The 22,736-nt window shown below is 34.0% G+C and overlaps 1 protein-coding gene and 6 non-coding genes across 7 annotated transcripts; 6 read left to right on the forward strand and 1 right to left on the reverse strand.

Annotated features, from left to right (window-relative positions):
* Window positions 1-506: 506 nt before the first annotated feature.
* Window positions 507-1,132, reverse strand: LOC131161670 (probable calcium-binding protein CML44). The gene has a single exon (XM_058117597.1). It carries the CDS (start codon window positions 1,106-1,108, stop codon window positions 608-610), a length of 501 nt encoding a protein of 166 aa, XP_057973580.1. The 5' UTR covers window positions 1,109-1,132; the 3' UTR covers window positions 507-607.
* A 13,724-nt stretch (window positions 1,133-14,856) lies between these two features.
* On the forward strand, window positions 14,857-14,952 carry LOC131163224 (small nucleolar RNA Z103). The gene has a single exon (XR_009139000.1). It is a non-coding gene; the product is annotated as a small nucleolar RNA Z103 (small nucleolar RNA).
* A 250-nt stretch (window positions 14,953-15,202) lies between these two features.
* LOC131163223 (small nucleolar RNA Z103) lies at window positions 15,203-15,298 on the forward strand. Its single transcript, XR_009138999.1, has one exon. It is a non-coding gene; the product is annotated as a small nucleolar RNA Z103 (small nucleolar RNA).
* Window positions 15,299-15,500: 202 nt separating this feature from the next.
* Window positions 15,501-15,624, forward strand: LOC131163256 (small nucleolar RNA SNORD14). The gene has a single exon (XR_009139030.1). It is a non-coding gene; the product is annotated as a small nucleolar RNA SNORD14 (small nucleolar RNA).
* A 125-nt stretch (window positions 15,625-15,749) lies between these two features.
* LOC131163257 (small nucleolar RNA SNORD14) lies at window positions 15,750-15,873 on the forward strand. The gene has a single exon (XR_009139031.1). It is a non-coding gene; the product is annotated as a small nucleolar RNA SNORD14 (small nucleolar RNA).
* A 240-nt stretch (window positions 15,874-16,113) lies between these two features.
* Window positions 16,114-16,190, forward strand: LOC131163227 (small nucleolar RNA R12). Its single transcript, XR_009139003.1, has one exon. It is a non-coding gene; the product is annotated as a small nucleolar RNA R12 (small nucleolar RNA).
* Window positions 16,191-16,415: 225 nt separating this feature from the next.
* Window positions 16,416-16,506, forward strand: LOC131163261 (small nucleolar RNA SNORD24). Its single transcript, XR_009139033.1, has one exon. It is a non-coding gene; the product is annotated as a small nucleolar RNA SNORD24 (small nucleolar RNA).
* Window positions 16,507-22,736: the final 6,230 nt, after the last annotated feature.

Here is a 22,736-nt window from a genome sequence, read left to right on the forward strand (position 1 = left end):
ATCAAACCTCAAAAGAAGTTGTGTTCTTTTTTGCTTTAATTTTAGTTTGTATTTTTAAAACATGTTCCATCCTACAACCACTTCATTAATTCAATAATTCAACGTCTAAGGCTAATTTTTTTTTTAAAAAAAAGAAATGTAATAATTACTCACACATCATGCACTTAGCAAATTTATTAGGTGAAACAATTAAACATTTAATACTGATCTGTCATGAATTACATGTATGTTTTACTCTTGTTGGGGTAATAGGCCGGATAAAAATTTTTCTTTACGGCAGAGACAGGAGAAGATATGATAATGATTTATTTTGCTTCTAATTTTCCCTTATTTTCCTTTACCAAATCTTTGATCCCAAGAGAGCCAAATCCATTCAACAGCTCAGATGTAAATTTGCAATGATGAACACAGAGTTAAAATAAATAAGAAATAATTTTAAAAAATCAGCAATAATTAGTTGAAGAAATCATATTCTTAGAATTAAACCAAAAATAAGAAGTACCATATGATGCAATTTTGATTTTGATTTTATACGTACACAAAACATTCCACAGAAGAATTAATTCAACAATCAAAGATTGAAATGGATTTTATACATATGTATGGATCAAGAAATGGCAAGCAGCATCATCTTCTTGAACTCTTCAAAATCAAGCAGCCCATCTGAATTGGTATCGTAAGTCCTAATCATGTTCCTGCAATCTTTACCACAGTTCTCCTGCCACAGCCCCAATCTGCTGAGCACGCTCTGCAGCTCCTCGCAGGATATGAATCCGTCCCTGTTCAAGTCGAACACCTCGAACGCCTTCGCCAGGTCCCTCTCCTCCTCCTCCGCGGCCACGGCCTCGCTCTCGCCGCCGCCGTCGCCCTGCGAGCTCGATATGGAGCTGTAGAAGAACATGAAGTCATTGAAGTCCAGGCAGGGTTTGCCCACGAGGGAGTGCAGCTCCTCTAGGCCTAGCGGCACCAACCCAGTTCTGTCCAGGAGCCAGTTGAGCTCCTCCAGGCTCACCAGCCCGTCGCCGTTCCGGTCGAGCTTATCGAATATGCGAGCCATGTCGCTGGAGGTCAGGGTAGGCATGGCAGTGGGTATGTATGCAGAGACCATTGATATGATCGCAGAGGCATTGACATATATATATATATATATATATATATAGATAGATAGATACACAGATACATGGGTGGGTGTATATGGAATCTGTTTGAGAAGAAAGAAAATTTAATTAGCCGTGGATTCCCGTACAAGGATGACCAAGAAAGGGTGGGAAGTTGAGATCTTTGGGAAGATGGGGGGAAGGTTCATGGAAGAAGATGTGCGAGTGACTTGGGAATTTAATTGTTTGAGTCGTTCGTCATTGGCGTGTTGGCTACATTAAATTCTTCTTCGGTCACAACTCTAGAAATTTCTCTAATTTCTACCTTTCCTTTTTTTCCCCACCTTGTTTTGCTTTTAAATTTGCCCTAGTTCTGATTTCGTATCTTCTTCCTCTTTCTGCGACAGTGAGAACTCTCTGACTCTCTCATGGCGAAGTTGTTGGTCCAGTGAGGAAACGTGAATAGACTGCGTTCGTTGATCAAGCCACAAATTGTACAGCACTTCTAATATGAATTTGCATGTATAATCTCTTGAGCTGCGTCGAAACAGAGGAAGGATTCATATATGGATATGGGGCAGAGCCGCAGAAGCGGTTCCAGGATTCTTGGGTAAAGAGATTCAGCGCGTGGAATTTCGAAAAGGAGTTTTGACTTCGTGAGAAATATATATAATTGAAGGGAACGGAGGAAGGACGAAGGTGCGGGAGCAAGCGACTGCCATGGCAGATGATTCTTGATGGATTGTGGGGGCGCAATTTATATAAATGATAAAAAATATATATATAAACAAATTAAAATAAAAAATAGAAGGAAGAAATAAAAGTGTTTGCGAGTTGACGCTACAGGACATATGCTTGATTGTTGTGGAAGTTTTTATGACTAATTTATTAATCTTTTTTTTTTTATTTTTATTAGGTTGGGTTTCTCTCATCCCTATCACCACTAATGGACTCTCTAGCGGACACTCCCCTTTGAGGCACACAGCCTGGCACGCAACCTGGCGGGATCGATGAGAGATACTAATCTCACGCCTGCACACACGGTAGCCTGCACACACGGTACCCTCCACACGTGCAGGAGTAAATTGCGAATATGCACTTGTACTGGAAGGGTTCGAACCCTCAATCTCTCCGTCAAGCGGCCTATGAGACTCCATCCTTTCCACCCGAGCATATGCCTAAGGGTGACTAATTTTTTAATCTTGACAAATGAAAGATATGTTTGTTTTTTAAGAAAAATATTTAATGATATTGGCCCCACGTGGGCAAGCCAAGTAAATGTCTCACACCGTATCATCTAATGAAGTCGTGCTAGGTTGGTTCATGTCATCAGGGATTCGTATTTTATGGCATGATTATTTTTTCAGGTTTAATTGGCTTTACAACTAGTTCAATATTTTCTTTTTTATATTGAATATCTTACAAATATATTAAATATTTCAAAATTCATTAAAAAAAAGATACCATGTAGTCACGATTGCTTGACTAGCTATGTCTCTCTATAATATAACAATTCAATTGAAAGAGCATTAGTTATATGTATAAAATATTTTTAATTTGGTAAAAATCTAATCAAATGCCAATAATTATACTTTATCTCTAGTATAATGTTATTATTCATCTCCTCAACCCTACATATTCAATTAAAGATGAAAACGTATTTATGTATTGATAAAATGAATAGTATTTTAAAATCTATCCATAAATTTATAATTCAATTTTTGTAACATCTAATAATTATTAAATTAACTACTGATTAAATTTATTGATTTATTTTTATCCATTTATGCTATCAGATGTTATTAGATATTATTATTTTTGACTTTATAATAATTTCATACTTAAGGTGTGTTATGCAATGATAAGAGTATTTATGAATTTGTACATAAAAATAGTACTCTGTTAGTTCATTTTTATTCATTTATGCAATCGAATGTCATTAAATAATAATATTATTTTTTATTTCCTATTAATTTTATGCTTAGGGGGATGATATGCAATCTAAGAGTACTTTTGAGTTTGTGCATAAAAACAATACTTTGTGTTAATAATAATTTTCATACCAATAAAAATTAAATTTAACATTTCATGATATAAACTTGGAATTGAAAATTTTAAATATTATTATGAAATGAATTAATTATGAAAAAATAAATAAAACAGTTAATATTTTGAAATCCTCATAAATAAAATGATTTTTTTTAAATCTTCTCATAAATTTATAATTTAATTTCTATAAACTCTTATAACAATTAAATTAATATTTTTGTAACTATCAATAATAATTGAATTTATCAATTTATTTTTATTCATTGATACTATTAAATATCATTAAATATTATTCTCATTATTTTTTTTTATTTCATGAGACTTTCATGTTTAGAAAATTATATCAAATGTTAAGAGTGCTTATGAGTTTATATGCATTAAAACACTATAATTTTGTTAACCACTAATAATTAAATTAAAGTTTTTTGTAATTTAAATTTTAAATTTCATTTTTATTTGATATTGATAATTAAATTGATGAATGATAATTATATTAATAATTTCTATTACAGTTGTTAAGAAATAAATTTATTTATGAAATAGTAAATAATTAACATTTTGAAAGCACCCCACAAAAAAAAAATGATTACTATGTAATTTAAAACCTCCTAATAAATGTCAACGAAACAGCAAATAGCAAAGCAAAAGATTTCTTTCCTTACTTTAGCCCACAATTATTTCCTTATTTCTCAATTAATTATTTAGTACAGTTAGCATATATTTAGTTTACATGTACAGGATTCGACATATTATAGTTTACATGTATAGGGCTAGAATCATGCTAGAACTTATTTACTTTCCATGTATAGCATTCTTGTAAAGTCTATATATATAATATACAGAACTCAAGGCTAAACTCTTTGGCCATTCACACAATACTTTGACATGATTAGAGCCAGCCAACTGCTAAGTTTTTTTTCCCCCTTCGAATTTTTTTGTCTTCTCAGTTTCGGAGATGCCTCTCGTTTCTGTGGCTATTGTGGTTTTTTTTTTTTCTCTTCTGGAATTCTTTTGTTTTCTGTTCTTTCAACCTTTTGTGGCTAAGTGGCTATCGGCACAACATGTTTTCTGGTTTGCCATTTATTTTAGTGCATGCAACAACTTTCTATTGCTGTTTTTGGTGCTTCTCTATCTCGTCACAACAGGTTTCTGTCCTTGTGATTCTAGGCACAGTAGGCAACAACTTTCTGTTATTGTTTTTAGTGCTTCTCTATCTCGACACAACAGGTTTCTGTCCTTGTGATTCTTGCCACAGTAGGTTTCTTGGTTCAAGATTTATTTTTAAGTGCAGGAAGGTTGGTCTTGGTTCTCTTTGTTGCTGTTTCTAGTGCTTCTCTGTCCTTGTAATTCTTGGCACAGTAGGTTTTTTGGTTCAAAATTTTTTTTTAGTGTAGGCAGATCGTTCTTGGTTTTATTTGTACCTGCGTTGATTTATTTTTTGGTGGCCTTTTTCTTTCAGCACGATCTATTTTTTTTTTCTTACTCCTCAATTTTCTTCTTTATTTAGCATAGACTCCGCACCTATGTGTGCCAAGTTTACGGGCAACAATTATTCTATGTGAGCTTTTCAATTTGAACTTTTCCTAAAGGGAAACGATGTTTGGGGTTATATTGATGGCATTTATTGTGCACCCAATCCTGATAAATCTAATGAGTCAACGACTTGTCCTTCATGGGTTGTGCTTGGTGCCAAGGATTCAACGGCTTGTCCTTCATGAGTTGTGCTTGATGCTCGGATTATGTCTTAGCTTCTTGACTTAGTTGAGTCATATATTGTCCCCAACTTGCTACCTTGTCGCACTGCTCAATCTATGTGGACTTATTTAAAAACAAAATATCATCAAGATAATGGTGCCTGTTTTTTTCAGTTAAACCATGCGATTGCCACATTTCAACATGACAATTGTTCCATACAAGACTATTATTTGGGGTTTCTAACTCTTTGGAACGAATATTCAGATATGGTTACTGCAGATGTTCCTGTTGCCACTCTTCCCATTATCCAACGTCTTCACGAGATTAGTTGTCATGATTAGTTTCTTATGAAACTCTGCCCCGATTATAAATTTGTTCACTTATCTCTGCTGAATTGTTCTCCTATTCCTTCTCTTGATGTTTGTTTTGGTGAATTACTTTGTGAACAACAACAACTTAGTACTCAAGTTACTTGGGCACAATCTCATGGTAGTTTTGGGTCTATCCCTGTGGCTTATGCTGCTCAACGACGAGGACCGCCTGCATATTCTAGCACCTTAATTGTCGTGTTTATGCTGCAAAGAATTTGGGCATATCACTGCTAATTGCTCCAAGAAATTTTGCTTTTATTGCAAGAAAAACGGTCACATTATCAAAGACTGTCGTATCTACCCGCAAAATCGTCAGGCCAAGGCATTACATGCTTCTGTTATTGTACCCCCCACAATGACTTTTGCAGCCCCTAGTTCTTCTTTAGGTGACTCCTTTGTTTTTGCACCTACTACAATGAATTACTGCGCACACGAAATGGTGCAACAGATGCTAATTTCGGCATTATCAGTAATGGAGCTCCAAGGTAACAATTCTACTAAACTATGGTATGTGGACTCGGGTGCCTCTAATCACATGACGAATAATCCCACTACCCTGTGTCATGTTCGGCGCTACATTGGTCAATCTGCTTTTCAAAATACCATTGACAGTTCTTTGCCAACAGCTGTTGTAATAGATGCCTCTTCTATGTTCATTGATGTGTTTCTTGCTCCTTAACTTTCCACAAATCTTATTTCTTATGGTTAATTAGTTGATAACAATTGTGTTGTTAATTTTTCTAATAATGGTTGTGTTGTGTAAAACCATGTGAGGAGGGAGCCAATCACGAAGGGACCTAAAGTGGGGCGCTTGTTTCCATTACTTTTGCATGTTTTAGCACGTTCTCCAGTTTCTTATTAAGTCTTTTGTTTGTAATAATGTTTTAGATCTTAGTATGGTGTGACAACGTTGTTTAGGCCATCCCAATACTCAGATCTTATCTCATGTATTGAACTCCGGTTTGCTTGTTAATAAATAACATTCTTCTTTTTCTCTTGAGTGTGTCCCTTACAAACTTGGCTTGGTAAAAGCAAAACTCTGCCTTTCCATTTGCATGCTAGTAGAGCTTCTCAGTGCTTTGATCTTATCCATAGTGATGTTTGGGGACCTTCCTCGGGTAGTTTACATGAAAAATTTAAATACTATGTGACTTTTATTGATGATCATAGCAGATTTACTTGGGTCTACTTTCTTCAGTCTAAATTTGAGGTTTTTTGTACTTTCACTGAGTTTTTAGCGTATGTTCACAATCAATCTTCTACTTCTATTAAGACATTACGCACAAATTCTGGTGGTGAATATGTGTTTACTAAGTTTCAAGAATTTTTGGCTTCTAAAGGTATTATTCATCAACGTTCATGTCCTGCTACTCCTTGGCAGAATGGAGTAGCCAAACAGAAAAATCGTCATCGCCTATATCAAAAATTAATTTATAAAATTATGAGATATCTAAAAAAAAAAAAAGAATAATTGCCCAACTTCCGTTTCAAATCTGGAAAAAAAAAATTAAGGAAAAACATCACTGCGAGGAGAAGAGAACAATTTAGAGAGGGAACTCTTTTTTTTTTTTGTCATTCTATCCGTTAATGTCTTTTACATTCCGCCACAGACTAAATTCAAGAACTTGAATCACATGAAATCCATGACTTTCAATGCTCTAAAATAACAAATTATTTTATATAATTCCGTATTTCAGAGATGATTTATATTGACTCTAAGAACTTTCTAGTATTCTAGTCTTATAGGATTTTAGATTTCTTTGACAAAGATTCTGATGTGAAGTTCGACATAAATTCATTGGCTTATAATATATTGTATGTCTTAGGTGGCAAATTGGATGATCAAGATACATCGAAATTTTGCTAAATGAAGATGGAGTAGAAGTAGAGTTTGACATATTGACTTAGATGGAATTGAGAGAATGGAGGTTGGGAAAGTGCCAAAAGAGGTGGTGAGGATTGTAACGACCTGAAGAATAATGGTATTTAAACAATAAAGAGGGAGGGAAATTGAAGCAGTAACAGAAGGAGGCCGCCGACTTCGTCGACAAACAGAGAGATTCGTCGACCAGGGTACAAAAGGGTCTTGTCGACGAGGTCATATTTCGCCGATAAGAAGATACCAAGAGGGTGTTCCAAAGCTCTGAATTTCATCGATGAGAAGATGGCGCTCATCGATGAACCTTCTTTTTGGCCTCGTTGACGATATGACGTGGCTCGTCGGTGAAGCCCACAATATAAATAGTGCTAAACTCAGTTTTTAAGCAGAAATTTCACCCAGAATCTCTCTTTCTTCTCCCATATGACTCATTCTCTCTCTCTCTCTCCTCGATTTTGGCCCCGTAGTTCGTCGAATCGACAATTTGAGGCCACCACGACGCTCCTGGGAAAGTTCTCCCTAAGTCTGCTGGAGCGGATCGTCGGTGGGACGAAATTGGATTTCATCCCTGATTCAGGGTAAGGTATTTTTGTTGAAATTTGGCTTTCCAGCAGTTGTAAGAAATGCAGCAAACATAGAAACAATAATATTTTGTTCTGAGATATATGATTTTTAGGGGATTGAGTGGGAAGCCCTACGGTTGTAGGACCCCGATACAGTAGGGGGTTTTTAGCCAGAATCAGGTAAGGGAAATATGTTATGCTAGGCAGACCTATTATGATTCGGTATAAATTATATGTTTTCAGCAAATTATTATTCAAATTATTTATGCAGTTTCAGAGCTTGATAATGTTGATATTTAATTATGTGGCATGAGTTAGTATTAGTAGTATAAGGTTTCCATAATTTTCAAAATACCATGATATTTAGCATATGCGCAGAAACTTGTATTTTGCAGTATTTTCATAATATTATGATATACCTATTTCAAAACCATAACATTTAGTTCATACAGTAAATCAGATATTTCAGTTATTCAGTTAAGAAGATATCTCAGAAACTCAATTATTACAGTTTACTCAGCATTTTTTATGATGTTATGGTTATTTCAGATGTTACAAAATCATGGTAAAAACAATATTTTTAAAAATATCAGTTATGTATATAGTATCAGACTCTGGTAGACCATATTCAGTAGTAGAGTACAGTACCGTAGTTATATTCAGTTAAGAGTGCAACCCCTATTCCGATAATAGGTGGTATTTAGAAGTCAATCGTGCCTATGTTGTGGATAGGCTCCCCATCAGATATGGGTTGAGGGGGTCGATCTGACTGTCGGAGTTCAGTTGACTTACCCTGGTCAGCCAGTCAGGTTAAGTCCCGCCTTCGGGCTGCACAACCCTATCATGAGGGGTTGATTCATGACTTTAGTTATCCATCCAGAGAACTTTCTTCAGTTTTATTATATATGTATGATCAGATTTTTTAGAAAATTAGCCCTACTTAGATATTTAGAAGTATTATGAGCAGATTATTCAAAAAAACCAGATTATGTTAAACAATATAGGGTATGATATATTGCAATAGACATGTGAGTTTTCTTTCAGATTTTATTAATTATGGTATTTTCTTAAATCAAAATTTCTAAGCATAGGACTCACTTGCTACACTCTAGTAATAACATGTTTCTTCTTACTGAGTATCGCCTCATCCCATTTAACTTATATTTTTCGGGTGATCGAGTAAGGCAAGCAAATCAGGCTTGCAGATAGAGAGGTTTTCAGTGCTGCCTATTGATAGAATGAATATTTTTCGGAAGGTTTTCTTTGTATAGTTCTAGTCTTTGAAGAGGGTTTTTGGGAAATACAGCTTTATATGTAAATTTTATGGAAGTATTTTAGCACTTTGGTATTGTACGACATTGTATTGTATATGCATATGCTTTTCGCAGATCGTTACAAGGATTTTAACGATTTAAAGAGCATAACGGTCATTATTTAATTAGTTGGAAGTCAAATATAATTTTTAATTAAATAAATCAATAGCTTTAATTGAATAGTTTAAAGAGCATAATGGTCGTTTTAGTTAGGAAGTCAACTACTATTTTTTTGAATTAAAAATTTAATAATTTGTTAATGAACCTATCGCAACATTTCGGAGAAAGGCCCGAAATGGCAAAGAATAATAATATTGAAAATTTGATGGAGTCACCATTAACTTGTTATTTACCTATGTGCAATTAATTCACCTAGTTAATACCCGTTGATTGGTCTCTAGACTAGTCCAAAACCAATAAACCACTAGTTTCAATCTGCTTTTACAAGAGTTGGGAGTGGAAGTACAGTTATGCGAGAGAAAGGTACTAGCACCTCCTATACACCTGTTCTACGAACGGTACATAATTAATTACAAATTATCCCTAAATTGAATGTAATAATCTTTAATCAATCCTTTAAAAATAAATAAATAAATAAATATTTAAACAAAAAAGGAAAACTATGGTGCAATTTAGGAGTGTCTAATAAGATCTCCAAAATGAGGGCATCTTGTTAGACAAACTTTTCTTAGAACTAATATAGGTGAGGTCTAAAATATCTCTTTACCCTTTGTTAAATTATTGGGACACACATACACAAAGATAGGATATACACACACACACACACACACACACGGATAATAATAAAAAATCATCAAATTTGAGTAAAAAAAGTCTTAAAATATTCCCAAAATTTTTCAAAACTTTATAAATTTTTTATGAAACTTTTCTGACATTTTTTCAAAACTTTCTAGGATTTTTAAAGACTTTTCTTCATTTTTTTTATTTTTATTTTTTATTTTTAAAATTTGAGTAAAAAATAACTCAAATATTTTCATTTTATTTTTATTGATGTTTAAAATATATTTTTTTATGATTTTCCTTGATTTTTATTTTTTTCCAATTTTTAAAAATTTAAAATCAAATTAAAAATAAAATAAAAAAAACCATCAACTTTAAAAATTGGGCAGGTTCAATCAGATCTGACCCCGTTGGGACAAGTGAGCCATGTGTCCACCTACAATTGTGATACGTGGTTCTTTTTAAATTTATTTTATTTTTTGAACTTGTCGGCCTTAGTATACTAGGGCTAACAGAATCCACTATAGTAGGGTGTTGTCAGTATGACGTCACCTGCCGACGTCACTTGCCATGTGGCAACTTTTTTTTTATATTTTTGTAGCAGTTGACGTCACCCACCATGTGATAGTTTCTGAATGGCTCTAAATAGGTGACATGGATTGCTGACATGACAAAAATCAAGTCGTCTAAAGAAAACACATATTGGACGACTAGTATTACACCACGCCACCCTCGAAAGACGCAGTCCTAGCTATGCCACGTGTCACTATACTAATGGTGACACATGTCCCACTAACACCCATATATAAACTTGTTTTTTTCCTCTCTCTCTCTTCCTTTCTTCCGTTTCACTTCTATCTACTCTTTTTCTTTCTCCCTCTTTGCTTGTGGATCTGCCCTTCTTACACCTCTACTCTCTCACTCCTCTACTCTCTCTTTCTTTCTCCCTCTTTGTTCATAGATCACTCTCTTTGCTATGCTCGTAGATCTCCCTCTCTCTCTCTCTACTCCATTTCTTTTCTTTTCTTCTTCTTCTTTCTCTATTTTTACTTTGCCTTTACTATTTTCTCACTATTTGGTAACTCTCTCACTCTCTATTTCATTCTCTTTTCATTTTCCCTTTTTTCTTTCTTCATTTTTGTGACGACCTACTCATTTTCCACACATATTTTTTTATTTTATAATATAATAACATCAAAATCACCAATCTCATCAAATCATAATCCACCTGGACCTGTGGGTACCAGGGATATATCAGAACATATAGCAGAAACCCTAGCAACAGAAAACATACAATCATGTACGTCTCAATACCATATGTTACAATACCAGAGTTACTGCAATCACTACATCTCAGTATATACATCTCAAAAATCAGATATAGGGACATTTCCCACAAAATCTAACTGTCCCTACAAAAACTTACTCTTCAAAAAGAGCAATCAAACCGCACTAGATCAACGTGGCTTTTCCCACTCTCCTATCTGGGGCTTTTGAAAAGTTTATAAGATTTAGGGGTGAGACACCTCTAAGTAAGGGAAAATAAACTAATATCAGTGTGTGACAATTTGAGTATTCTGTGTTCTACATATACCATATATAACATATGTTGTAACTGTTTGTCAAATCTAGGAAAACATATATATATATATATATATATATCAAATCATGGGAGAACATACTGCATTTTCATAAACATATCTCATCTCATATTATAATAATAACATAAAAATATTTCTAGTAGGTTAACTGGTTGTTGTCATGTATTACCCCCACATGACTGGGTTGTGTGGCCCGAATGCAGGACCTGACAATGTTGGCCGACCATTGCCAAGTCAAACATACAGTCTGTAAGTCCGATGGATCTGCCAAATCTGGTCCGTACACCAGGGGCGATCACAACACACTTTTTTAAAAACCACATCGACCATCCAATCTCACACCACTCCGTACAGCGGCGTTAACACAAATATCATGATCACGAAGACCATGGACACATAGCAGCGGTACCGTGCAAGTGCTAGCCTAGACCAAGCCAACCAGGTTCTAATATCATATAATATATACTAAAACTGTGATATATTGATATCTCATATCATTAATTTTCATATCAATCATATCATTTTGCATATATACATGTATCATGAAAATCATTGGCCCGTACGCCGGTATTACACATTTTATCATAGCTTGGCTCGTACGCTGGCAAATCATAGCATAGCCCATACGCTGGCAAATCACATCACATAGTACGGCCTGTACGCCGGCAAATCACAGTCACATAGCACGGCCTGTACATTGGCAAATCACATCACATAGCACGGCCCGTATGCCGAAAAATCACAGTCACATAGCACGGCCCGTACACCGGCAAATCACAGTCATATAGTACAACCCGTACGCCTGCAAATCATATAAAAATCTCGGCTCGTACGCCAGTTTTTCATCATAAAAATCAGTATCATAATCACATTCCCAGAAAACAGTATTTCATATCATTTTATACTCATGCCACACTAACAGATTTTTTTCGCATATTCAACATACCATCATTTACAGTATTTTCCCAAATATATATCATATATATATATACACACACACACACACACACACACACACATGCATTTTCTCAAAAGAACTAGCTTAATTTATCCCCTTACCTGACTACTGAGAAAGCCCCCAAAACAATTTAGTCTAACTCCCGTAGGATTTCTTGACCAATATCCTGAAAATGAAAATTATCAGTATTAAATTTCAGTATTTTCATGCGTACATCATTTCTTATAACTATCATAATATCAAATTTGGCTTAAAAAGTCTTACCTCAACTTATGAATGATTTCCTACTTCGTTTCACCAACGATCCACTCCGGTAGACTTGCAGAGAACTTCACCAGGAGCGTCGTGGTGGCTACAGATCGTCGATCCGGTGACTGTCGGGGCCGAAATAGAAGAGAGAAGGGAGAGAGAGACGTAGATAGAGAGAGAAGAGAGAGAGGGGTGCTAAAAATGATAAAAATCTCGGTTTTCCACTATTTATAGGGTCAGATTCATCGACGGGACACGTCACTTCGTTGACAAATCCTTCAGTAAATTCGTCGATGAAGCCCTGTGTTCGTCGACGAAATTCAGAGCAACTCAAACCGCCTCTCGGTATTAGGGTTGAATTGATTGGGTTTGGTCAGTTAGGCCGGGTAACATTCAGTTTGGGCACTGGGCTTGAACTTAATTAATAGGGTCATACCAAACTTTATTTAGGGATTGAACTTGGACTAATCAATTGTTGAATTTGGTCTAGATCCTCCCAAACTCTATTTGGCAATGGGCCATGATCAGGTTCAATGGTTAATGGGCTCAAGTCCAAATCGAACCTGGGCCTTGGATCTTGGTCTCTGGGTCACAGGTAAGATCTTAGGTCAACAGGTTTGATCCAAATAATGGATCGAATCCAAGTCAATGAGTCAGATCCAAACCTTTTATTTTAAATAAAATTTTGCATTTCAAATCACTAGATCTTAAATTTTAAAATTTATGATAAAACAAAACATAACAACCTTCATAACAACCTTAGTCTTCAAACACCTTTTGTCTTCAAGCTTGATATTCGTCTTTCAATTTTTCTCTAATTATGGCCTTTTGCATTCTCCAAGTCTTAGGATCTACAACCTTTTTGACTCTTGAATTGTAGCCTTTATCCGATTCCTTCTTTCTTCACAAACTCTCATCCAAACTCAGAATTCTCTCAAACTCTCAATTTTTTGACTCCCACTCTCAATTGTTTATATGACTTCTCTGTATTTGTGTTCTCTTACTCTCAAAATGCCTTTATTTCATAAGCTTGTGGAACTAATCAACTTAACACTAATTAGTCAATCAATACTAAATTTTTCAATCAGTATTGAACTCAGTTTTCCCACGTTTCTCACATGTTTATTTGCTTGAATCTTTCTTTTACGGGTTTGAACTTGGAGTTTCAGATGCTAGCCCATTTCTTTTATTTATTTATTTATTTTTCATTTTCAATGTATAATTCATTTCCTTGTATTTTAAATTTTTTTCTATATTTTTTTTATGGAATGAAAATTTGTATAATTTGTTATATTGGACTTGGACAAAATGAGTGTCTACAGAATCAATAGTACTAGAGGAATAAATATATCAGCTAATAAATAATAAATATTATAATTAATTTTTTTAAAAAAACTGAAATATTAGTGTGAAGGGCTTAAAAAGTGTAACGGTCTTTAATAAACTAGTTTGGAAATCAATTATTTTTTTTAAATAAAAAAATTATTATGAATCAATAATATTAGAGGAATAAATAAGGATTATAATTAAAAATATTAAAAAATTAAAAATTAATGTGAACCGTTTAAAGAACATCATGGTTGTCATTTAATTAGTTTGAAAGTCAAATCTTATTTTTATAATTAAAATATAATAAATAATTAATAAACCAATAGTATTTGTAATAGTTATTATGATTGAATAATTTAAAAAATTAAATTAGGAAGAAGATTTTAGAGATTTTGGAGACCAAAATAATCTCTTTTAATATATAATATAGGTGGATAAGATTAAACGAACTCTTACCGATCCGTTGGTTGATTTAATTGGTAAAAGATTTGATTTGTTTGCAGCCCTTAAGAAGCTCCCCATGCTCCACTAGGGTTTTGGAGCGATAGAATCTGCACCGTACACGTGTCTCGGCTCATAAACTCATCGCCCTCCTCACTCGAATTAGGGTTTCGCACCTCCGTTATAAAATCTCTTCTCCTATGCCTCTCTCAGGCATTCTCCGTCCTCTCTTTACCAGGTGCGTTAGTGTAGGCCCGAAGAAAGTTCCTCCTAGGGTTAGGGTGTTATTTTTTTTTTCTGTACGCAACGCGTCGATTACTGATTACCTGCGCTCTCTAAAAGGTGTGGGCGTTGCGTATGAGCCGACGCTACAATTGTTCCGTTTCTGGTAATAACGTAGGGCTTTGTGTCTGCGAGAGCCCCTCTCAACAGATCCGGAGAAATCTTCTTCTTCTGATCTATTTCTTGCAGTAATAGTCCAAATAGTCATTGTAGTTCTTCTGTTGCTGTTGTTATTATTATTTGTTTTGTTTATGCCGTTTGTTTTTGTTTTCGTCAAGAAATTTTGAGATGGAGTTGATGATAATTTCCCCACATGATCGACGCTGATTATACTGAGCGACTCGTTTCTCTTATCGAGAATCCAAGCCAGAAAATCTGATCCATCTTATCCATTCTTTACTGATTTTGTTTCCTCTTATATTTTTTATTCTCCGTAGTTCATCATGAAGATTTATTTTTGCTTTTGACATGATATTGTTATTCTTTCCCTGTAAGACTATGTGATATCAAAGATGCTTTTTAGATAGTCTTTTTACACTGATATTTGTATAGTCTTTTTACACTGATATTTGTTTTTAATGGTGTTTGCAAATCACCTCAGTGAAAGGGAATTAAAATATAGTATAAACAAGAGATGGAAGTGATGATCATTTTCCCCCAATGATCTACGCTGATTATACCGTGCGATTTTTTTTCTCTTTTGAGAATCCAAGCCAGAAATCTGATCCATCTTCACAATTTTAAGTTTCTTTTTGTTTTGATTCTATCAGCATTTTAATCAAATTATTCAACTAGAAATAGAAATATTTTTGTACTTTAAATCTGCATCAATGCTCTTTACACAAATGTTCTTTTATAAATAATCATTACAGAGTGTGACTTATGATCTCATTTTTTGTTTTTAATCTGTAAACTGGTTTTGAATGCACAATTGTCGATGATGACAAATCTCAAGGCTTGTTTCTCGAAACATTCGCAGTGGCCGCCTGAGAGCTTTCGCCTTAGCCGGGTTTGAGAGCTTGTGCTGCTTGAATCCTTCCTTGGATGTCTGAGACGTTCGTTCTCTACACTTCTGATTGCGATTGTACGCCTGATATTGCAATTACTTGTTTCATTTACAGAGTGACTTTTGATCTCTTTTTTTTTTTTAATGATCTGTAAACTGGTTTTGAATGCACAATTGTCGACGATGACAAATCTGAAGGCTTGTTTCTCGAAACATTCGCAGTGGCCGCCTTAGAGCTTTCGCCTTCGCCGGGCTTGAGAGCTTGTGCTGCTTTAATCCTTCCTTGGATGTCTGAGACGTTCCTTCTACACTTTTGATTGTGATTTTACGCCTGATATTGCAATTCTTTGTTTCAGCAGAAATGTGATATGAATCAAAGAATCTATCGTCAGGCAATACGAAAATATATTCTGCCTTTAGCCCTGATTATTCTTTTTTACAATATAGGATTTATTGGTGACAAGGTAGATAGATTTTCAGTCTGCTCATCATATCTCTTATTTTCATTTCAAATATAATTTTTGGAGGATTGGGTCATGATGTTGGATGAAGAGATGAATCAATCGGATTCCCAATGATTCAAAAATGATATCAAATCCCTTTCTTTCTGACACATCTTGTATCCTCCATTTCATATTGATAATTTTCCCATTTTTCATTCTTTTTATAGGTAAAAATGCTTGAAAAGTTCTATGTTTGTTTTGATATTAGAGTGGCCTGTGATGATTAGTCAGGGCATTTCATCATGCGTCCTCCATTTCATATTCATAATTTCCCCATTTTCATTCTTTTTAAAGGTAAAAATACTTGAAAATTTCTATATTTGTTTTGATATTAGAGTGGCCTGTGATGATTCAACAATATTTGCTACTCTTGATGGGCAAATATTTTTTCCCATCTGATGACTCCCATCCACCAAGATCTCTGAGGCTGCTCATCCAAAAAACTAAAGAAGTATTGTTTTGTCTTTTTTTTCTGTGGAGCATGAGAAACATTTTGATCCTTTTATGGGAGAAATTATGGATTTGAATTTTTGTAGAAGATAATATGTATTATAAAATTGTACTGAATTTAATTTTAGTTTGGTTTGATATAGGGCTAAAACTTTGGAGAGGTTTTTTGAAGTTCTAAAATTCAGTTAATTTCTCTTTGAATCTTAGGGTGGTTCGAAATTAGGTGTTAGAAGAGTAAATTCTAGTCTTGGTTTTTGCAGCAAAATAAAAATTATTTGAAAAAAATAAGAAAAACTGCCATTATTGAATAAGGAAAAAATTACCAGAATTTGAAACATCTCCCACGCCCCACAGAACCCACCCCAATGATGTGCCTCTTTGAACACTATTACAACGGCTTTTGACACGGCTTGGTATAGATTTGTCAAAAATATATTTGCTGCTACCCTTCCATTGACTTCTAAAATGTCAGAAAATACTTTTCAATGATGATACTATATTCCTGCACATTGTTTGTTGAAAATCCTTTTTTAAAACTCTACAATTTGTATATACTTAACCTAAAAAACTAAATTCCTTCAGATTGAACTAGTTTTCGATTGTGCTCTAAATTGAAACATGCCATTAAACAACTATTATTATTTTAAAATTGGATACTAGATTACGTCCACATCTAGTATGATGTCTTTTCTCAAGGTTTTTCCTCAGTTGGATTGTATTTATCACGAAAACCATCCTAATAACAGACAAAAGTCATCTAAGTTACTCTTAGTTGCCCTTTGAACTCTCAAGTCCTTAATATATCTCTCAAAAAGTTTTATTACTGGCCTATGGTTTTAAAATTCTTAGGACTTCGTAGTCTTTTTAATGGAAAGTTAGTGTTTTGATTTTGTCAAACTCCAAGGAGGTCTGCGACATTAAATGTTAATCAAAATTTTGAAGAACTCATAGTAAATAATTGTTGTTGGGAAATAAATTTAATTTTATTTAAATTCGGTATGTGAATAAAATTAACAATAATAAGGTAATTTAAAAAAAATAAAATATAAAAATTGAAATGAAATTGAGATAATAATAAATATCATATTGCTTCCACCCTTGAAGTAATATGTTTTTTTTTGAAACATTATATTATTTTTTTTAATCTGTATTTCTTGGGGATTTCAATTATGATATAAAAATGAGTAATAATGTATATCACCCCTTTTGAAGGTTAAATGAGGTTAAAAATATACCCTTTGAAGGAAGTAAGTATTTACTATCTCTTGTGGAGACTAGATATATAGCATCTTGAGGATGTCTATCGTACCAATTTTGGAGATTGATGATGCAATAAGCTTAATATGCAGTCCTATTGTAAAACAAGCCAACTCAGGAATTAGTTCACGTGAGTTTAATGAGCTTGAGTATTGTCCAATTCAGTCTTGATCATTTAGTTATTGAGCTACAAATCTAAACTTGAGTTTGACTCATTTATCTTAATGAATGAGTTTAGATAAGGTATTATCGAGTTGAAAACTTGATAACTCAAAAAAAATTGGCTCATTTGCTGTCCTAGTTGCTTAGATAGAAAAATGCACAAGGGATGAATTCTATTAGCGTAAGGCGAATGCTTTTTTAGATCCCGTTAGAGTTAGTTGAATGCCTTCAAGAAGGAAGATGACTAACAGTAGTGGAAAACATTGGTCATGTGTTTTACATCTGGACAATAGGCTCAAGCATGGTAGACCTAATATACACACACACACACACACACACACATATATATATATATATATATATCATAATACTTGCACAGAAAAAAATATATATAAATAAGTTAATAAAGCAACACTTCTCCATACATATTGTAGAATTGTTCTAGGCAAGTCCCCATATTTTAGAATATTTGAATGATTTCCTTATTATTAACATTTTCAAACACATTTTTTTCAATATATGTGACCATTCAATCATTCGTCCCTCTTTTGATTATGTAACCAATAATTTATAATGTCAATAGCTGAGAATTCTCTTTCTATGATTGGAGTTGTAATTTGCAATATAAGATAATTTTTAAAGTAAGAACAAGAAAGGATAAACAATATGTTTCTTTGTCTCAACCAGTCTCCCACGAAGATCACTCATTCCCTTAGTCCTGAAATGTAGTTTTAAATGTAAAAAACATATCTCAAGTTGGTTGCAAGTGTCATTAATTCTATGTGAAAAAAAAAAGATTTACATAGGTAGTATTGACCAAGTCAAAGTAATTTTTGTTTTATCAAAAGAACAAAAATGAATGTACTAGATTTAAGCATGACACAAATGAATACATTAAACCCATGATCAAGACTTTACTTGATAAAATAGTTCATTTGAAGTAATGTAAATTTGAAATACAGTAAACCCATCATCAAGACTACTATTGAGCTACAAAAGCATCATCCATATTTGGAATGAGAATTTTTGCGAATATTATAGAAAGAAGTAATATCATTAAGCAAAAATTTCCATCTTTCACTCTCATCATTTGCAACCATTGTTTGTGTGCTTTGACCAATATCATATCATTTATGATATCTTAATATTTCCTTTGAAATGCTTGAGACAAGTCATTGGTAAATCTTAATATATTTCTCGTCAAGTGAAAGTTAAATACAATTTTAAAAGATTGCACCAAACAAAAGATACTTGCTTCTGCTCTTTGTTCTGAGCTAGTCCCATTTATTTTAAAAACTTTAAGAACATTAATTATAAAATAAAACACAATAATCAAAGTGATTAGAGCTTTATCATGTAAACTAAGTGAGTAACAATGACCCATTTAAGAATGGTCTCTCGATTCAAACCATGCCCATTTGAAAGTTCTCCATTTTACAATGTTATCACAACTTTACGAGCTTAAGTTTCTCAAACAATGTTTGGTTATTGCATGAAAGACCAACCACACTTGTTAAATTGGCAACCAAATTAAAATGCACAACAATTTCAAATTGCTTTCAATCGTTGCAATAGCTACAAATGTTAATTGAAGCTCATAAGAAAAATAATGAACATAAAAAATCATTTTCCTTCATATATTCATTGAGTCCCCTTTAATGTTACTTGCTCCATTAGACCTTGTCTATGCACTTCAGATAAACTCAACCCATGTCTTGAAATAGGGACTCGATAGTAGCTTTAAGTGACATAACAATTGTATATAAAACATGAATAATGCTAATAAAGTTGTAGTGCCTTGAGCCCGGAGGGGTCCGGAGTGCTATTTCCTACACATATATCTCTGATACCATAGTGATAATGGCTCGAACCCAAATAGGGGTCCCGAGTGTCCCTGTCTATAAACTGAATTTAAGCATGCAACGGAAATTATATAAACCTCAAACATATTACCAAAGTTCTAAACCATCTCAGTTACACATATTTGTCTCAAAGTTCTATATATATTACATCCCAAAATAAAGCATAAACATAATAAAAAAATGTCTCGGTTACACTTACAAACAAAAAAAACTACCAAAACTAAACCCAGCTCTGTAGTATGCTTGGCTCGATTTCCTGTGGGACCTAAAAAATGAGTTAGATATTAGGGCGAAACACTTCTTAGTAAGGCGAATTAGATTAGCATTAGTGTGCGGCTATCATGAGTTTTAGTGTGAACATAATATTTTCATTTATTTAGTTGAACAAAAAATGACATTTGAAAGTTGTACTCACCTGTATAACTAAAAATACATATACTTTCTGTAGTGATCTTAAATAAAAATAAAATAAAAATAAAAATTATTAAAAAATTAAATTAAATAAATAAATAAAATTATTAAATAAATAATATAATATAATATAATATTATTATATAGGATATGTATAAGGAAGCAACTAGGATTGCACTTGAAGGAAAGCAAAGGCCGCCCCCTATTGCTGTGCAGTGTCCTTCGTCCTTCGTTTGGGGTAAAACATAGGCATATCTTTTGGGGAAAAACCAATTTTCACTCTTACCTCAAATTTTTCTTAAATCTTAAGCCCAATTAACGAATGAAAATTGCCAAGAAATCTGTGAGAAGATTCTCTACAATTTAACTGGAGCGGGTTTTCAAGTTGGAGCTCCGGGGCACCAACTCTAAATTGGGGGTAAGTTTAACAATTTAGGCTTTTATAGGCTATTTAGGGTATTCAAAACCTATGGGGATTTTAGGGAAAGTTACTCTGGGGATTATGATGAATAATGTGGTTAAGTTTGAAATTCAGCGTTCAGGGGTTTTGAACGCTGTGGGGCATAGGTCGGGGTTTTATCGGACTTTTCAGGAATCAAGTAAAAGGATTAAGTCAAGTCAGGATTTTATTAAACATGAATGGATTGAATTGTTATATATTTATTTATTTATAAGTTCAAATATTATTTTGAAAACCAATCATTCAACAAGTACAAATCTAGGATATATGGTATGGTATTTTTGAATATTATGAACGGTGGAAAATTTGAGTTATGTTACAAATTAAAAATACTATGTATCTTGGTTGTCTTCTGGAATATTTCCAAATACTGAAATTGTGGGGCAGGTGAATAATTTTATGGTTTATTGTGAAACCGAAATTGAGAATGGTTGTGAAACATACTGGAATTGCTTGTAAATAATGCAGGGATTTGATATGACGGTCGAGCGCCGAGATTTTGTTTAAATGGCTGTGAGTCGATTTGTATTTGTGGCCGGGGGTCAGGTTCTTGAAATGATAGGAAATATATGTGAATTGATATTTTAAATGGTGATTTTTATTATCTAAATTGCATGATATGTTTTAGGAACCCTGGGGACCAGTGTATTGTGAGCACGATACCGTTGCTAGTTAGGTCATGTGCACCCACACTATTTTAGATAAAAGTGCAGGGGGTCCCAGCCGACTGCCTGCGTGAGGTTAAAGTAAGGGCGCTGGACCTACAACTTTGCTGTGGATGCTTGCATACGTACTTGTAGAGGATGTTATTTTTTTGACTCTATTTTGGCTAATCACCCAAACTTAGTCCAGCCTTCGGGCTGCATAACCCGTGCCATGGGGGAAGTAAATGGCGTGTTTGTCACATGGAGTGTCTTATATGCATATCTGTTAATTTATGTGAATACGATTAATTAAAAAGATAATTTCGAGGGCTTGCTGAGAAAGACAAGTGCCCTAATAGCAGTAATGGTATTAGAGTAGAGGGAAGCTACTTGTATGGATGGATAATCTTTCCTATCCTCGGTTAATTGTGTGCGTGAGTGTAAAATAAGAATGATTTCATAAATGTGTTTATTTATTTAGTGAATTGGTATTTTTCTATACACTAAACGCATGCTAGTCACACACTAACATTCACTTTATAACGACCCGAATTTAAAAATGGTATTTAAATGATAAAGAGGAAGGTAAATGGAAACTGGAAATAGAAGGAGGCAGTCGACTTGGTCGACGACATTGCATTTTGGAAGGAATAATCTAGGGGATGTAGCAGGGCTTCGTCGACGAATACAAGGGATTTGTCGACGAAGGCTTTAGAGAATTTTTCGACGAAGACTGAATTTCGTGGACGAAGAAATACCGAGGGGGGGTTTGAGCAGACTGAATTTCGTTGATAAAGACTGAATTTTGTCGACGAAATCCCCTGTTCTATAAATATCAAAATTCGATTTTTAACTTACAAATTAAGTAATCTCTTTTCTCTCTCTCTCCCCTTCGGTCCTCTCTCTTTCTTTCGTCGATTTCGAGCCAGATTTTCGTCGAATCGACAATCCGAAGTCACCACGACGCTCCTATGGAAGTGCTCTCCAAATCCGCCGAAGCGGATCGTTGGTAAAAGTAAGGTGGAAACCATCCCAAATCTAGAGTAAGGCTTTTTACTCAACATTTGGATTTGAGACAGTTGAGAAAAGTGTTATACGCTTAAAAATATTGAAATTTAATACTGAGAGTTTTCATTTCCAGGGGTATTGAATTGGGAACGTTGGAAATAACCCCTAACTTGAGGTAAGACTTTTTAAGCCGAATTTGATTTAACGGTAGTTATGAGAATTGTTATGCACGTAGAAATATTGAACTTCAATACTGGGGGTTTTCAGTTTCAGGGTGTTGAGTTAGAAACCTTGCGAGTGCGGGGAAGATTTTCTTAGGGGCTTTTGAGGAATTAGGTAAGGGGATAAACTAAGCTAGTTTTGTTTTGAAAAAATGCATGTATATATATAGCATATGGTTTCAGG

The sequence above is a fragment of the Malania oleifera genome, chromosome 8 (genome assembly GCF_029873635.1).
Source record: "Malania oleifera isolate guangnan ecotype guangnan chromosome 8, ASM2987363v1, whole genome shotgun sequence".
Lineage (NCBI taxonomy): Eukaryota > Viridiplantae > Streptophyta > Magnoliopsida > Santalales > Ximeniaceae > Malania > Malania oleifera.